Source organism: Prinia subflava, chromosome 14 (assembly GCF_021018805.1).
Source record: "Prinia subflava isolate CZ2003 ecotype Zambia chromosome 14, Cam_Psub_1.2, whole genome shotgun sequence".
NCBI classification, from domain to species: Eukaryota; Metazoa; Chordata; class Aves; order Passeriformes; family Cisticolidae; genus Prinia; species Prinia subflava.
The window spans coordinates 17,616,243-17,634,319 of record NC_086260.1 but is presented as its reverse complement, the minus strand read 5'-3'; the positions used below and the strand labels follow the sequence as shown (position 1 = coordinate 17,634,319).

Sequence of the window (18,077 nt, the reverse complement as noted above, 5' to 3'; positions counted from 1 at the left end):
GAAGAGCTTGTTTATAGGTATCTGAACTTGAGGCAGAGTAGCAATTGCTCTGCAAGCAATCAGCCACTGAAAAAATGTCCAGTTCACTCTCTGTACTGGTTATGGGTGTGAAAAACGAGGTTCACTCTCCTGGTAAAATTTAAAAGTTTAATAAAGGACAATAAGAGACAAAGATAATAAAGCTAATTTTAGCAGCCAGGTGCTTGGCATTCACTAAGAGCACACCTGCTACTTCAGAGACACCTTTTATATACTCCTTCTATGGCATCAGCCTATTGCATATTCATAAACAAGTATGCATATTTAAACTTTTCCCCAAACTCGTTTACATGCTCCAAGAGCTGTTTAGCATGGCTCCTCCTTGGGCCTGCCTTTTTAGGCATGTCCATTTCTTGGCTGTGGTTTTAGTCTGTTCTTGTTGTCACCTCCAGTGTGGGTCTTGGTCCCCACTTCCTACAGACAGCAGGTGCTGATAGTTGGCACATCTTCTTCTTCTTGGGTCTTCATCATGTCTTCATTGGATGTTATCCAACCAAATTCAATTACCACAAGCATAACCACATCTGCTATTTCACTACTAAGTTCAGTTAATAGCAGAAATTAAAACAATATCTTTATAGCAAAGTTACTTTAACATTATACACAGAGCATTCATTTTGATATTTGTGAAAAGCCAATTTGATGTATTTACAACATGGGTGCTATGGCTGAGTAATGAGATGGCTGGCTCTCACAACTGAGGGATGAGTATTGTGTGTGTGTCAGAAGTTGTTTTGTAGATGTACAGTTATGCCACTGTAATACATCCTCCTGTAGTCCTCTTTCCCCTGCCTCTTTCACTGTTGTCACGGGATGGCTTTTGGGCCATTTGGGGCATTTGGGGAGGGCTGGTTTGTTACTGTGGCAACAGCTGACCTCCAGTCAGGCCGTAAGAAAGTGACTTCCACCTCTTACAAAGAAAAGGTTGCAAAGAAGGGGTTGACTGGGAAGACTTTGGGAAGTACCAAGGGTATAAAAAGCAGGACATCCATTTTTGTAGATGAGCAGTGGCTGGTGGTGATGGAGACTCCCAGCGCTGCTCTTTCTCCTCATTCAGTCCTTCCTTGTGTTTTGTTAAGGTTTAATAAACCTTTGAAATTTTAAAAAGTGACCATTGTTTCTCACATGGGGCTTTTGATCTCTGGGCTGTTTTTTGCGGTCTGGGTTACTTTAAGCGATTCACTTGTGCCTCTCATTGTGAAATAGAGGTAATGTCATAAAAAGATGGCAAATATGTTCCCACAATGCAGAAGGGCCTGGGCCTTTCCTGCTCAGGTTTCAGAGGTTCCTGTTTGAAATCACAGCAGCCTTGGCCAGAAATGCTGCAATTGGTCAACAGATAAAACCCAAGGGGCTTGGGGAAGCTTGGCCTTTGGTTCCTCTTATTCCTGTGACACTTCACCACGGGAGATGCCTCAATCCATGACCACAGATCCTGTCTTGAACACCTCCAGGGACAGTGGCTCCACCACCACGCTGGGCAAACCACTGCAATGTCTAATCTTTGAGGAAGTTTTCCCATCACAGTCATCATCTCAGTGTCTTTCACATACTAAAATACCTAAGTCTCAGTCTGTATCTGTTGCAGGAGTGAAGCTTTAACCTTGCAGCACCACCAGCATGTTCAGAACATGGCACAAACCCCTGCACTGTGCCACTCTTTGCTGGCCACGGGGGGTTTTGGGCGTCACCGAGGTGGCACAGCCAGGGCTGCCGATTGTCTGAAAGCAATCAGAGCTCTTCGAGCCTCTGGCGCTTCACACAAATAAAGATGAACAGCACTGAATGAACGCGCCCTGAGGAGCACTGCCTGTGCCTGACTGTGGTGCCCGAGCGTGGTGCAAGACACAGAAAAACCGTGCCGGATTCCGAGAGGGCCTCGGGCCTCAGGCTCCCACGGCGGCCGGGCAGGGCCCCGCGCAGGGCGGCCTCGGCTCTCGGCCCCGCCGCCCCGGCCCGCAGAGGCCATGCTCGGGCACGTTAGAGGGGGGACCGTGTTGGTGGGAACCGTGTTGGAGGGGGAACCGCGCCGCTGAGGGACAGGGTCCGCCACGTCACTGGGCGCTGCGGGCCCTGCCGCGGCGGGGCCTTCCCGGGGCGGGAGCGGCGGCGGCCTCAGGTCCCTCACGGAGCGGGAGCGGCGGCCGCGGGAACCGGGGCGGTGCGGGAAGGCAACGGGGAAACGGCAGAGCGGAACTACAGGACGCGGGGTTCCGGCCCGGCCCCGATTCCCGGCAGCTCCCGCGGTGTTCCCTCTCTTCCGGTCCGGCGGCGGCGGCGAGCGCGGCTCCGGTGAGGGCGGCCCCGGCACCATCCGAGCCCATCCGGCACCATCCGAGCCCATCCGGCACCATCCGGGCCCATCCGAGCCCATCCGCGGGCTGGGCTGGGCGGAGGGGCCGGGTCGGGCCGGTCGGAGCGGGGCGATAGCCGGGCAGGCTCGGGGCCGGGGCTCGGGGCCGGGCGGGCTCGGGACCGGGGCTCGGGGCGCCCCTCAGCAGCCCGGCCCGGCTGAGCCGTGTGTGTTTCTCCCGCAGGTGCGACCATGGCCAAGTCCAAGAACCACACCACGCACAACCAGTGTGAGCGAGGCGGGGGTGCGGGAGGCTTTAACGGGCTGGGAGCGGCGCGGTGATGCAGCACGGGCTGCCCGGGGTGTGCAGCCGGATAAGGTGGTGCTGCGCAGAGATCGAATGGGGGGGGTTAAAGGAGTGTGAGTCGGGAGGTGGGTGGGCTCAACGTAGAATTAAAATGTAAGCAGAAAAATAGCAACTTTCACGTTAGAAAACTGGGGATCGGCCTCTTCTCCCAGGTAACCAGCAATAGCATGACAGGGCACAGACTTAAACTGTTCCAGGGGAGGTTTAGGTTGGACATCAGGAAGAATTTTGTCACAGGGAGGGTGCTTAGCCATTGGAACATTGCCTGGAGAGGTGGTGGTGCCACCGTCCCTGGAGGTGTCTAAGGAAAGAGCGAAGGTGGCACTCGGTGCCACGGCCTGCTTGGCTGGGTGGGGTTGGTCAGAGTTGGACTCGAAGGTCCCGGAGACCTTTTCCAACCCGAGTGATTCCATGGGGATCATCACCAGCCAGGCAGGCAGAGGGACCTTCACAAGAGCAGGCAGTGACAGGACACAGGGGAATGGCTGCACGCTGCCAGAGGCTGAGGTTTGGTATTAGGAGGAAACACTTCCCTGTGAGGGTAGTGAGCCCCTGGTACAGGGTGCTCAGGGAAGCTGTGGCTGCCCCATCCCTGGAAGTGTCCAAAGCCAGGCTGGACAGAGTTTGGAGCAGCCTAGGCTGGTGAGAGATGTCCTTGCCCTTGGCAGGGGGGTGAAACAGGATGGTTTTTAAAGTGATTTCCTACCCAAACCATCCTGTCACTCTGTGATGTTCCTGAACAGCTTCATCTCTGTGATCCTGTGCAATCCAGAGATGGCCACAGTGATGGAATAGTTCATGTTTGGGGTCTTCTCATCAGTGCTGTGACTTAGCAGAGGTCATGAGTCAGTTCTGCGTGGTCCTGCACAGTGAGTGACAGTGCCCTCTGACACTACAATCATTTATTAATGAGTGAGGCCTTGCATTGTGCTGGGGCTGCTGTCAGTGTGTCATTAGTTAATGAGCTGCCTGAAACCTTGGGGTTGGAAGCACATGCAGAGGGATGAGCATAGAGATGTGGTTTTAATTCAAAGGTAGTTTGGATAGGGTCTGAAAATTGTCCAATCCACATCATTCTGATAGTACACTTAAGAAGAAACTAATGCAGCTGCTAAATAATAGCAGAAACTGTGATTTAAGTAATTGTCTCATTTTCCACACAGCCCGTAAGTGGCACAGAAATGGCATCAAGAAGCCCAAAACCCATAGATACGAATCTCTCAAAGGGGTGAGTATTCCTGCTGGTGTTCCCAGGCTCTTGAGTCACTAAGGCTTAACTGTGAAAAACATCCAGAATTTGTATTATTTTTGACTGACGCATTTTTTGCAGAGGCCTTTGTTCCAGGTGGTCTGAACCCCTGTGGAGTTCAGTTCTTTTACTTACCTGACGTGCAGCTGGGATATTTCTAACCCACATGAAATTTGCCCTTGTATGTCTATAAAACTGCATTTTAGTCAGTGGCCAATTTTGTCCCTGTCCTGTTCTGGAGGCTGTCACCAAGTGCTGTTTCCAGTAAAACAAACACATCCCAGTTAAATGGTTCCTTTTCCTTTTGAGTCCTTCTCCTGTCTCCTTCTCCTGTCTCCTTCTCCTGTCTCCTTCTCCTGTCTCCTTCTCCTGTCTCCTTCTCCTGTCTCCTTCTCCTGTCTCCTTCTCCTGTCTCCTGTCTCCTGTCTCCTTCTCCTCTCTCCTTCTCCTCTCTCCGTTTCCTCAATATTATTTTACTGTCAAGATTTGGACAGTAAAACTGATAATTGTTTTACTAATTCAGATAATTTCATGTACAAAATAAGAGGAATTGGCATTTCTGGGCAAAACACATGGAAGTGGCAGTATATTGTTTTTTCTGAGATTATCCAAATGGTACAACAGGGTCTTTTTCCACATTTGAAAGTGAAAACAGTAAATTTTGTGTTAGGGGAGGGTTGTGATTTTATTTGCTTTGTAGATGTCACGATCTACAAAGCCTTTTGGAAGTGCTGTAAAAATTTGTCTTCTGCAAAGCTCAGTGAGGGTTCAGTCCTGTTTGTCCTGCAGCTTTGCCCATCCTTTCTTTGTGTTTATTGCTGGGGTTTGGGATTTTTTGTTTGTTTATGGCAGTTAAGGAATATAGCTGTTAAAGCCTGGTTGCAGATGACTAAAATAATTTGGTTGAAAAGTCAGAAAAAAAGTCTGAACTAGTCACAGCTTGCATTTGGGAATAATTGGAACAATATGGAGCTATAAATGTTTTTATATGTCTCTTCTGCAACATGGCTTATTTTTCCCTTATTTTTATAGGTTGATCCCAAGTTCCTGAGGAACATGAGATTTGCAAAGAAACACAACAAAAAGGGGCTGAAGAAGATGCAGGCCAACAATGCCAAGCAGGCAGCTCAGCAGGCTGCTCAGCAGAAAAAGGACTGATGTGCTTTCATAAGAAGACCCAGTTTTCTTACTGGCATGTGTGTTACAGCATTTTTTTAAAATAAAATTGTATGTAACAAAGCCCTCACCACCTGAATTTGAGGAGAGCCCTCCAGAAGCCTTGTTTGAGTTGTATTTTAGCTGCCAGCTGTGCATCAGGCCTGTGGGTAGGGATCCAGGGGAGCCTGACTGGCTTGTGGTTCCCTGGATCCTCCTTGTGCTTCTGGAAACGGGGGTGACATTTTCTTTTTTGGTACCATGGCTTTAGTGATAATTCCTGGTGTTGTTGCAGCAAGGTGAAGCTTCCAAGGGCTGTTGCAAACCTGCTGCTTTGCTGTGTGGTTCCCTACAGCTGTGGGAATCCCAGGAAACAGGAGGGTAAGGAATGCTGGCTGTGGTGTTGGGGAGCACAGGAGTTTGTGTTACAGAGGTGCTGTGTGTTGTATCCTGAAATACTCACAGATAACTGAAGCATGGATGGAGCTACCCATGGGAACATGGAAGGGTTCAGGAATATACAAAATACACATTTTTTAATAGTGACTGATTTTAGGAATGTCTTTCACTCCAGTAACAGAAATACTGTCTGATGAAATGTGCTGGCCTGGGGAGATGAGGGGAGTAACGTGGAAAATCCCAGAAGGAGCTGAGCCCGGGATTTGCCCTCAGGAGAGGGCTTCACTCTCCAGGGCCCCTCAAAGCTGACTCGGGCTGTGCTTCCCACCTGTGGCATGAGGCGCCTGCTGGAATGCAACCAGCTCTTCTGGAATTGCAGTTCCTGCGCTTGTCCACCCGGTGGGGTAAATCCGTGCAGCCTCACCGGGGCTGGAGGTTGGCACCTTCTGACTGCCAATGACATCCAATTCATGTAGTTTATTTTTTGAGTAGTTTATCCAATTACCAAAGTTATGTGTGTTAGTTTGAATTCTTTCTGGCTTAGATTCAAAAATCTTTTCCCAGTTCCCACTTTTCAATTGTTTTTGACTGATCAGGAAAATCCACCCACCCCTAAACCAAGCAATATAAAGAGATTTACTGATTTGAAACTCGTAGTCAGGGTATTACAACTCGTGGGGTTGTAAAGTCAGGGATGTCTATAGCCCTCAGCTGTCTGATTCCTGCTGTGTGCATCTCTTGGGCTTTTGTGGAGGTTGGGCTTTGTCAGCCTGTTAACAAACAAGTGTTTGAGGAACTTAAAGGATCACCAGGACAGGTATCAGTAAAAAACAGATTTAATATTAAGTGACAGCATGACAGAGTTCATTGGCAAAGTTCTCTCTGCTGCTTGTTAGATGGTTGAAGCACACAGAGAGTGGAGTTGTTGCTGGTATTGAGTAGATGGGAGTGGCTGCTGCAGTGAGGGGCAGTGTGATCAGTCTGGTGTAGATGTGTGTTACAAGAGCAAAAGAAAAAACCTGTGAACGGAGCACTTGGTGTTAGTCTACACCTTTACCTGTGTGTCTGCAGATTTTCTACCCAGTTAAGGTTCTGCCTTTTAAATCTCTAGCACTACAACTTTTCCACATAAGAAGGGAGATTCCATCTCAACCCCTGTGATGTCTTCCCTGGAGTGCTTGTGTTGTGGGAGTAGCTCACCCATAAGATGCAGTCTGAGGGAAGAGAGGCAAGGGTCAGGCTGAGAGAAGGATGTTGGAATGTTAACAAGAAGCAGAGGGCAAGATTTGGGCTTCCTGTGGCTCCAGGGGCCTCCCCCAGGCCTGCCTTGAGATGCAGCCCTTTCATCTCGCTGCCCTTCACGCTGCCCTTCAGTGGGACAGCTTCCCAAATAAGGGCTTGCTGACTTTCTGACCAAAATAGCAGCTGCGTGACAAAATGCAGCAGAGGAACGTAACCTTAATCCAGGCATCATTGTGTAGCAAGGGACAGGAATTCTGTGAGCTTCCACAGCAGGTTGGTGTCAGGTTTGTTGTTGGGTGCTCCCTGCACACGTGGTTCTGCAGGACACTGCCTGGACAGCAGTGACCACCTTTTGCATTTGCTAACCCTGTGACACCTCTGTTGACAGCTGTCCTGTTTGAACAGTTGTCCCAGCCCAGAATGGAAAGCTGGAGGGGAGTTTGTGCTGACTGTGCCTCTGGGTCCTCTTCCCATCCTCTTTCTCCTGCCTTGTGAAATCATTGATGTTCTGTGGGTGAAGTGAGGTTGGAGATCCTTTTTGGGGGCGTTACATATACAGAGCCCAGGAGGGTGAACTGGCAGCTGTGGCCCACTTGAAACTATTCCTATGACACAGAGCTCTGTCATCTTTGATATTTAAAAACTTCAAAACTCTCATGATGGGTATCCTGCAAGAAGACAAGAGCTCAAAAGCATCCCAATGCCTAACAACTGCTGTACATCAGCTTATACGTCTTGTGTTTGCTGTTGCTGTACGTCATACTTACTGCAGATTATTTCTCCCCTGTGCAATTAAGAGGACTCAGTATCAAGTTCCAGTTTGGCTCCTTTCTCTGCTTTGATTTAAAAAAGAAAAAGAGCAAAGGGCGTGTAACCAAATACCAAATCATCTCATTTGCAAAGGTGAGCCATTGCTGTGAGAGCCAAGAGCACAGAACTGGGATAGGGAAATTAAAGCCCTGCAGAATGCTCTGGTGGGGTGAGGTATTCACTGTGGACATTGATGCTCACAGTGATGATAAAAAGCAGGCTGGACATGTGTTGCTCTGTCCCCCTTACTGCCTTTTCAATAGTGTGGTCAAAAGGAAGCAGCAACTGAATGTGAGTTGTGCTTTGCTCGGGTTTCAAGGCTGGTGCAGGTGTTTCTGCACCACAGGGGCTTTGGCTTGGTGAGGTGTTTATCTGATGTACCTTAGCTCATGTTACACTGCCACTGCCCTGCTGGCAGATTTATGCAGCGTGTACAAAATTTCATCAGAGCTTCCTGCAATCACTTGGTCCACACAGCAAAGTGTTACTGAGAGCTGAGGAGAGGCCTCAAATACACGGATAAAGCTGCAAACCAGGGCAGGAGTTTAAATCTGCAGCAAAGGCAAGCAGGATAATGTCCTGAGAACTGTGGCAATGTCCCCTGGCATGGGCTGCTGCCACCTGCCTGCACAGCTCCTGTCTCTGCTGGGGAGGTAAGAGCACACAGATCTAGGGACTGTTTTAGAGACTGGTAAATTACTTTTTGCCTGATTAAAAAAAAAAACAACTTAATTGCTTCTTTTTCCCCAGACAATGTGGACTTGTGACACATTCCTTAAATGATTCTGGGCACCAAAGGTTCACTACATATGCGATGAAAACTGCGATCTGGTTTGGAGTTGCACAGATACACGGATTCCTCGGGGTGGTTTTCATTCATTGTTAGCACACCCCCTGTGTGGGGTCAGCCAGGCTGATCCCCCAGGGGTGACTGTTTTTTCGGCCTGCTCGCCCACTCTCTGGCCTGTCATGTTGTGTTACATTCCTTGTGCAGTTGTTCCTGTGTTTTAGCCAACAGAGAAGTCCACCGACAGCTCCTCACCCTGCAGGATTTGCTGTCTGACTGGGAGGACAGGCAGTGTGTTAAGGCAGTCCAGCCTGGCAGTTGTCCTGGCTTCCCAACCCCCTGTTCTAAGGATGGAAAAAGCCCAAATAGTCCCAGTGTATCTGCTCTTCTCAAGACAAGTTTGGGCTGCTACAAGACCTTTGCTTTCTCTCTCCAGCCCTGCTTTACTCTTGGAAAAGAGTGGGCAGCCAGTGAGGCTGTGGCTTTCTGCTGCCAGTGCCACTGAGCCAAGGGGGAAGAGGCAAGACACATGGCCAGGTGCCTCTTCCCAGCCATCCTTCTCCCTGGGTCACAGTACAGTCCAAGCTACCAAGCTGACTGAAGGGAAGGGGTTAACCTAATTTTTTCTCTTGTTCACTTTGCAGGGAGCCGAAGCCTACCAGTAAGCAGTGGAGACTATTGTGGGGAAGTCCTTTTTGGATGCTGGGATTAGACCAGGACAGAGGAAGATAAGGGGGCTATCAGTGATGTGAATGCAGGGGTGGGTTGCCCATGGGCTGGGTGGCTGTGGGTGTGGGGACAGCTGGCATCACCTCAGCTCCTGGCTGAAACCCAGCTCTTGGCAAGTCTGGAGGTTCCCAGGGGTAAACATGGGTAAAATACGAGGACATGCTGTGTCCTCACTGGTTTCAGTGGGAAACAACTGCTGCTGCTACACTGCGGAGGCAGAAAAAGTTTCTTTTTCATCTCTAGGCTCCAGAGAGTTGGAAACAGAATCTGTTAACACCTGGGAGCATTTCCTGTCATGGGGTTCTTAGACCCGTATTTCCATTGCCTTCTGGTGCACCTGGGGTCCTGCTGAATCTGCAGTAGCTGTGGCATCAAGGGATTGGAAACCTTGGGGAGACCCCTTTGAGAGGGTCAAACAGATGCTTACATTAGAGCTGTTTCCAAAATACCCTCGGTTTCTAGCTGACAGGTTCATTTTTTTAGTTCTTCTGTTGTTACAAGCCTTGGTTGAGCAAAATATTTAGTGCTGCTTGTCTAGAGGAAAGACAGGTCCTTCCAAACAATCGACCACCTCTCTCATCCCTGTATGCCCTGAACTGCAATATTTCATTATTGCTGTAAATGAGATTGCAATACTGCATTATTGCTATAAATGAGATTGTGTCACAGCTGCTTTAGGGTGTTATTTCCACAGAAGTGGGAAAAAAACCCCCAAAAACCTGGTTTGGGGAGGAAAGGCAGAAGGAGAAGGTGGCAGACCTGGGGCACTGGCCCAGCAGTGAGGCTGAGGGCAGCATGGCCGGGGCCTGCACCAGCCTTGCCCTGCCAATGTTTGTTTTGCTTGGGTAAACGATTGACTTTAGCAACACGAGTGCAATGTGTGAGCTGTGCTGGGGCTGTCACTCGATGGGAGGAGGCAGCTATGTGCAGGGAGAGCTGCTAATGCCACAGGAATGCTGCACTTCCTTGGGATGGGAGGAGACGGCGCTCAGGGCCCCTGGGGACAGCGCGGCTCCTTGGCCCTGCTGTCACCCTGTGCCTGGGGCTGAGACTCGGGCTGGGCCTGTGCATTTCTCAGAGGCCCAAATGGATGTGATTTGTCAGGGAAAGTTGGGTGTCTCATTCTTTGTAGTGAGGCTTCCAGGGCTGCTGGAGGACTATGAGGGGCCAGTACCTGCCTCCCACCAGGCGGGAGACACAGGAAGGAGCATCCAGTCCAGCTTAGGAATGGCTTCTATTCCTGTTTCCAAAGCAAACTGAGGTCTCCTTTTGGTATCACAGGCTGGTGGGGAGGAGGAGGGGGTGATACCCTCAGGATAGCCAGAGTGAGAGCAGGGAGGAGAGGGACTGTCCCTGGCACACGGATTTCATGATGGCTGAAGTGGGTTTTAATTCATATTTCATTGCTGAAATGTTGCCTATGCTCCAGTTACACCAGCAGGCACCAGTGCCAGCTCCTCAGCCTGCTCACCATGGTGGGGTGAAGAGATGGAACACGGCAGCTCCCCACCGAGCACCCAAGGCCCTGTTGGATGGATTTGCCATTGGGCTGGCAGCAAAATACTTCCTGGCAGGCTTAAAGCTCCAGCTGTGATGTCACCTTGCCAGAAGTAACCCCCAGCAGTAGCTTCATTAATCATGAGTACACAACAGGGGTGGAGCTGTCACTGAAGCTCCAAGGAATGACCAGCTGAGGCACTGGGTATTAACAGGTTTTATTTCCCCCTGGCCACCCTTCTCAGCACTCAGTCTTCATGCCAGTAGCCAGGGGACTTAGTCAAGGAGATGAGATGCAGAGCTGGAGGGTTTAGGTGATTCAAGCTGTCCATCTGGCCTCAGATTTATTCAACCCCCTTCATAAACTCCAGGAACTCTGCCAAGGGGAAGACATTGGAGACAAGAGGTGTGAGGTGAGACTGAAGTGCCCTCACAGCTGCCAAGTGTGCTCCTGGCAGCTTTTCCCAGCCCTGTCTCCTTTTCCACCCTCATGTTATGCAAGAGGCCAAGGGGGGGATGGCTACTGTTCCTCTAACTGTGGCGAGGACTCCTTGTGACTCCTGCTGGAAATGTCACTGGAGCCCAGCATCACCCTCAGCTGCCACCAAAACACTGGAGCTGAGTGCCAGGGGGGACACGGGCTCTGACTCAGCTCAGAAATGGTCTGGGGATCATTTTGTCAGCATCACATCCAAAGACAGCCCCTCAGAAATGGTGCTTGTGTTACGGGGGCAGGAGGGGACTGGCGAGAAGTGGCTGTGCTTCAGTGCAGTAAGGGCACAGTCAAGGCAGCCCCAGGGCCTTGCTCCCATTTCACAAGCCTAAGAACCTCCCCTTCCCTTGCACACATGCTCCTGTCAGATGTACTGCCCAGCACTGCGTGCATGAGCTCATGCACATCTGAGAAGGCAACCAAGACCATGGGAGCTGCCCAGGGGGTGACCAAGGGCTTGTGACCAAACCACATGCAAGAAGGAGTCCTACCATCATAGTCAATCCTGCCATCGTTGTTTTTGTCCCCATCTTTCATCAGTTCCTCTATGTCATCCTCGGTGATGGTCTCCCCTGTTGCCTGCAGCATGATCTTCAGCTCCTCCAGGTCGATGTAGCCATCAGCATTTCTGTGCCAGGACAGAAGAGCTCAGGACCAGACAGAGCTGCTGGGGAGGGGGAGCTGGGCTAGCTGCACCCCTCCCACCACCCCACCACGCTGTGCTCATGGTCTTACTTATCAAACATCCTGAAGAGGTCTGAGAGTTCCTCTTCGGTTTTTCCTTTGCTGTCATCCTTCATACACCGCACCATCATAACCAGGAACTCATCAAAGTCCACAGTACCACTGCCTGAGGGAAGAATGGACTTTCTGGAGCCAGCTGGTCAGCACCAGGACCCTGACTGAGCTCCACACTTCTCCATGAGCAGAGTGGCCCACCCAGCTTCCCTGCACGGTCACATTAATTCAGAACCCCAAAACCGTAAGTGGTGGTGTTAAACCCATTATTGTTAGAGTTAAAAACTAAGACTGCCATCAGAGAGTGTCTATACAAGTCAAACTGGAAGAATATACAAGGTCTGATGCCTCAGTCTCTTCTCATACTGGGCTTGAGGAATGCAGGAAAGGGGAGCCCAGCTGGAGCTACAGGGGGTGGATGGACAATGCCAGTGATGGATCACACTTCCCTTCAGCAACCAAGGGCCAAAACTCAGGAGAGCAGCTCTTAAGCAAAAGTCAGCTCTCAGGATGCTGGAATAAGTGTCTGAGGCCATTCTCTGACCTTGTAAGTGAATTTTTACCTTTCACAATCATTTTTCCTTGGCAAAAGTCCTTCTGGACGTACCAAAGAATGGAAATTCCTGCTATGGAGATACCTATCCATCTCATTTAGGTATTAATATTGCAAGCTCCAGAAGGCAGGTATTCATGCAGTGCTAATTTGGACATGCAGTATAGTAGTGTTGTTTTCAAAGACTTGGATGCTTTGCTTTTTTGCCTGACTTTTAACTGATTTGTTATGTTCCAGTTACTTAGTGTGGTATTTCTGCCCAAATGCCCACAGTGGGTTTTGTCATGTGTGATCATCAGGACACTGATTTAACTGGTATTGACAGTTAGTTGTGTGGGGGTGTGCACATTTGAGCTGTGAGAGACTTTCCTGATGACAGAATCCTCTAAATGGCATTTCTGAAATGGAAGTTCCTCCATTCAGCCAATATTTTGTTTTTTAAAAGGATCTGTACAATTTCACAATACCCCCCAAAATCAGTTCAAGCAGTCTGATCATTGTAGGAATAAAAATTTGTATCATTTCCCTTTGCCTGGAAATTCCCTAAAGGAACCATGCTGAGGTTTGGTGGGTGTTTAGTGCCCTTTGAATTCACAGCAGATTGCACCCCAGACTTGTGACCATCCCCAGCATGGATCCTGCCAGCACTGCACAGATGGCCCCACACCCCCAGATGTGGGGATGGTGCTTGGGGGAGTGGAAGAAACCCAAACTTCTCACCATCTTCATCCACCTCATCTATCATCTCCTGCAGCTCCTCAGGGGTGGGGTTCTGCCCCAGCATCCTCATCACCTTCCCCAGCTCCTTGGTGCTGATGCATCCATCGTCTGCCCCCTGCACGAAGATGTCAAAGGCAGCCTTGAACTCTGGAGAGAGAGGGGAGAGATGTGAGGGGGCCCTGCCCTGCACCCCCATCCTGCAGGCAGGGGCTCACCCCAGGCACAGCCTCCCCTGACTATGACCCAGGAGTGCCCAGCCATGGCCTTGTGGGACACCCAGGCACACCACAGGAGCTCCCTGGCTGGAAATGCTGTGGATCAAAATCCCTGGGTCATGCCCTGCCTCAGCCAGTCTGGCCAAAGCATTTTCCAGAGTGTTACTGCTGGGGCAGGCAGGGCTGCTGGCTGGGGAGCTCAACTTTAGGCTGTGGTGTCGGGTTGAAGATGCACCTACCATTTTTTTGCTCTTCTGTCAGCTGCTCAACCTGTAAGGAAAAACACAGACACCAAGTCATTTTAATTTTGTCAGCATCACTAATTGCTAAAAGGACACTTTATTTGTTCAACAGCTTTGCCAGGGTCAACCAAACAGCTCACAAGAGGCAACCTCGTGGACCAGGGAATGTGTACCTCCCTTGTACAGCCAGAGGGGTTTTGACAACCACAAGTTTTTGTAGTCTAAAGGATTCTTCCCCTTAAAAAAATTATTCACATCTCCTTTGATGCAAACATAACCTCTCTAGAGTAATAGATGCTAATACATGGCAGAAATAGCCTTTGTACAAGCAGGGAAAGCCCACTGGGAAAAGAATATGCCTCTGTCAACCATTTGGGGATAATTTCTTGTTGCTGGCAGGTTTTACTGCAGGATGGCTGTGCTGCTGAGGGCTGGTGGCATGTGGGCCAAAGCCAGATCAGAGATGAGACGTGCTTGAGAGTTCCCTGGGGAGGGAAAGGTAGGCAGGACTATCCCTGGTAGTTGTTTTTCAGCCCTAGATTCAGGAAACCCCTGCCCTATCCAGAGCTTAACTGCTCTGCTTCCATCTGAGACAGTGTTATTACAAAGGTGTGTGGCTCTGAAGGGAGCTGATATTCCCTTTAGCCTGTTTTGGGAATCTCTCTGAGGAAATGGCCTGTGGAGCCAACAGGTATTAGCTGACATGGGCTGGCAGACTGTTCCAAAATTCTGCCCTAATTCAATCCCCACAGACCATCAGTGGGAGCTGATTAGATAGCATGAATTAGTGAAAATAATCAATAAGGAGAGCAAAGGGGAATCAATCAGCTCTGTGTTATACCTGTTTAATTGCATTTATTTCTGGCTTCATTCCAGGTACTGCTTACCTGAACTTGCTGCCCTCACCACCACGTCCAACTGCCCCTTTGGTAGCATCCATGGAAACATCAACTTTTCCTTCCTGTGCTGGTAAACAGCCAGGTAGGCTGCTAGATCCAGCCAGGCAGGACCCCATGCCTGCCCTGTCTGACCCCACTAAAGTCTCCTTGCTGCCACCCCCATGCAAGTGGCCCCCAACACCCATCCCTGCCATGTTTTGTTTGGGGCAGAACCCCATAACCCTGGGTTGTGGCACTGTCTTTGAGCAAAAGCTGATACTTCTGCCCCAAAGGGCCATGGTTTTGCAAAAGCCAGCTGGTTCATCCTGCTTGCAGCAAGAAGCAAAGAAAGTACTTTTCCTTAGCAGGACAGAGCCTGTGGGAAGTAGACAGAGCATTTTATCCCACTCCCCTTGCTCCAGGAGGTGAGGACTTGTCAGAAAGCACTAAGGACAATGGCAGAATTTTTCTCCACTGCTGGAGGAAACCCAAGCCCAGTGTGTATCTGGTGCTGCTGAAGGCAGCAGGCAGTGCTGGCCCTCTGTAGACATTGTTTGGCCAGAGAAGGGCAGCCACCACCACGATGGCCACAGCCACGTCCTGCTCTGTAACACTCCTGTCGCAGTTGCTATTTATAAGCCTGGGTGAGAGAGGTGCTGGAGATAAAGATGAGCTGCCCAATTGTTCCCAGGCTTTGGTATTTATCCTTGCAGCCCTTTATCTGGACACTTGTCCCTGGCACTGTTCTAGGCACCGCTTAACAGAGCCTAAAAATATTCCCAAAATAGCTTTGTGTTTGCACACCCTTATCTAGGCATGAGTGGGTAAGATGAAAACCCATTGGGTTCTCTGGCTGCACGTCGGGGATTTGGCATAAATGTAATATTAATATATGCTACCAGCATGCAGAAAATATACAGCTATTTACTTTTGAAGCCTCCTTGAGTACTGAAGTGATAGATGTGCTGTACATAAATTAAATGCATTGTTGCTATAGAGTCACATTTTTGTCACAGACATGTCTCTTGAGCTGTTCATAGTTTGCTCTGGACATGGGTGCTGTTTGCTGCCTTATTCCTCTTTTCCCTCCACAACATTCCAGGAACAGGTTTTTCTGACTGCAGTGTGGGAAGGCAAGCTCCAAGCTCACAGCACTGCAGCAGTCATGGTAATGCCAAATCTGCTATATTTCCTTTTATCAGCTCTTCTCTCAATCCCATGGTTCCCTTTGAAGTCAGATAGGGGAAACTGAAGTTCTTCATTTTTTTTTCTATAGGTAAATGTTCTCTTGCAGTCTAAATTGTGGGAACTACACCCATAAAAGAGCTGTTTGTCTCAGCTGTGCCTGGCTTGGACTTGTTTTGCCTCTGTAAAGGTGTGGGGAGTTAATGCCCAAGACTCAAACCCTACATTTACCTAATTAATGAGCATGTGGTCCCTGTACAAGGAGGAATGAGCCTCCGCCTTGAGTCACAGAGAACATATTTAATTAAAAACCCTCATTAGAAAGGCCTGGATTTTGTTTGATATTACAGGTTCCATTTTTCTCCCTTTTGAAAGTGTTGGTTGGGGGACTCAGCCTTTCCTGAACCTTTTCACACCATCAGGATCACTACAGGGGTTCCATTTCATAAGCTTCAAGGCTGACCAAGGGACAGGGGATGTGTGAGCATTGGTTTTTTCCTTCAATTACCAACCAAGGACTATATTGCTTCCCTCTAAAAACCTTGGAATAACAATAAGACTTGTATGATGCATTTTTGTGCTCTTGCTTAAAATCAAACTTGATCAGCTGTATATTTAAGGGGGGGAAGCACCAAAAAGCTCTTACTGTAAATCCAGTTATGGACGCAACAGCAATCCACACAAGCCAGAATCTATTTTCATCCTTATTCCACTCACATATGTCTGTCTGTCTACGTTACAGAACAATGCAGTGTTCTTATTACAGACCAAATAGTTTGGGTTTACGCAGTGAGCGTGGCGTGCAGCTGTGGAAGTTAAAATAGCCTAAGGATGCTCCACGTTCCCCAGGGCATAGCTCACATTCTGAATTCTGCCCAGCACAGAGCGGGAGCAGCAAAGAAGAGGAGGAGGGTTGGAAATAACTGAGAAAAAAACAAGGGTTCTCTAAAATCTTCCTGAAAAATATTCAGCTAAGGAGGGGGGGGAACATAGCAATGGCAGAGTTATAAAGCACCAGAAAGAAGAGGGTGAGTTTTAACCCATACCAATAATGTTTATATACTGGAATATCCTCTGCTTTGTCTGGGCTAAAACCAAGAGTCATCTCTTATGCCATGCAGGTTTTATCGAGATTTATAACTTCATCTAGGAGCCATCTCCCTGCTTTACAATGAGGAACCAGGAGGTCATTGTTAATAATTTAACAGCAAGCTGAGAGTTTCACACTTGTAAGAGGAGTGTGAAACTTTCAGAGAAGGAAGGGTCTGTGTCCTGGATGAGGATGTTGACTAAAAGTTGCTGCCCTATTTCTCATTTCCATTTATCCACTGAACTATTGCTGTCACAGCTTTGAGGAACCTCCAGCAAAGGTCCCTGGAGCCATTTCAGACCCGCAGCCCCGAGCCCCAAGGGGAGACACTCACCGCCGCCTTGTAGATGTCATCCATGGCTGGGCGAGGGGCCGGGGGCTGTGGCGCTCGCTGTGCCGGCGCTGCCCCGCGGGCACGGCTGATATAGGGGGCTGCGGGCCGCGGGGGCCGGGCCCGGCCCGGGGCAGCCCCGCATGCCCGGCCCCCCCGGAATGCCTGCGCTGCGTGCCTTGGGATGGGGACAGAGCCCGGCTCGGCGCTGGCACGTCCGGGCCACCCCGGGGCCAGCCCCGCTCCGCGGCAGCTGCTGGAGCCCTCCTCGTGACTGCGCTGAGGGATCGACACCGCTGCTCAGCAGGGCCTGCCCGAATTGCTGATCGATGGCGGGTCCTGGCCGTGCCGCGGTGTCACCCCCACCTCCACAGCGTTCCCCCTGGAAGCTGCGTTAGAAAGGTTATACTGGGCCAGGTAGAATTGGGAATTACAGGAAAGGCGAGTGGCCCAAAATATCCCTGTCCGGCAGCAAATGTCCCCCGGGGCAGTGGGGACGGGGCTGTGAGGGCCCCTTGTCCCCTCTGCTGGGTGTCCCCAACCCCGCGGGGCTGGCAGCTGGGGACGGGGCTGTGAGGGCCCCTTGTCCCCTCTGCTGGGTGTCCCCAACCCCGCGGGGCTGGCAGCTGGGGCCGGTGCCCCCGGGCCGGCGATGCCGAGGGCGGACGGGCACGGAGCAGGGGAAATGCGGGCCCGGTGCCACGGGGAGAAGTGCGGGCACACGGAGCTTTGCCCCAATCTTGTTTTCAGCTGGGGCTGCAAAATGTGGGGATCAGCTGTCAAAACGGGGATATCAGCTCTGGTTGATGCCAGGGATAATTGCCAGTGCGTTAGGAAATCGTGGCTTGCTTCGCCCAGCCAGCAAGCTGACCTGTCCCCACTGCCAGTGGCTAAAATCCACACTCCTGGATTTACTGTGGATTTACCAGATTTACCCCGCCATGGTGGAGAGCAAAACACACCAAAAGCCTCCAAGTGATGAGTGGTTTTCTCAGTGCAGTGAACAGTGTTTAAATCCACAGCAACCAAAGACAAATCTCTCTTTTTAATGATTCAGGACTCCCT

General features: G+C 50.2%; 2 protein-coding genes and 1 long non-coding RNA gene across 3 annotated transcripts; 2 read left to right on the top strand and 1 right to left on the bottom strand.

Moving 5' to 3' along the window:
• Positions 1-2,191: 2,191 nt before the first annotated feature.
• On the top strand, positions 2,192-5,187 carry RPL29 (ribosomal protein L29). Its single transcript, XM_063411780.1, has 4 exons — positions 2,192-2,331; positions 2,577-2,621; positions 3,863-3,927; positions 4,981-5,187. Exons 2-4 carry the CDS (start codon positions 2,585-2,587, stop codon positions 5,104-5,106), a joined length of 228 nt encoding a protein of 75 aa, XP_063267850.1. The 5' UTR covers positions 2,192-2,331; positions 2,577-2,584; the 3' UTR covers positions 5,107-5,187.
• A 2,486-nt stretch (positions 5,188-7,673) lies between these two features.
• On the top strand, positions 7,674-9,595 carry LOC134558286 (uncharacterized). Its single transcript, XR_010082328.1, has 3 exons — positions 7,674-8,207; positions 8,986-9,089; positions 9,314-9,595. It is a non-coding gene; the product is annotated as an uncharacterized LOC134558286 (long non-coding RNA).
• Positions 9,596-10,526: 931 nt separating this feature from the next.
• Positions 10,527-17,318, bottom strand: TNNC1 (troponin C1, slow skeletal and cardiac type). Its single transcript, XM_063411461.1, has 6 exons — positions 17,016-17,318; positions 13,526-13,556; positions 13,072-13,218; positions 11,796-11,910; positions 11,552-11,688; positions 10,527-10,943 (listed from the first exon to the last, which is right to left on the bottom strand). Exons 1-6 carry the CDS (start codon positions 17,037-17,039, stop codon positions 10,912-10,914), a joined length of 486 nt encoding a protein of 161 aa, XP_063267531.1. The 5' UTR covers positions 17,040-17,318; the 3' UTR covers positions 10,527-10,911.
• Between the last annotated feature and the right edge of the window lie 759 nt (positions 17,319-18,077).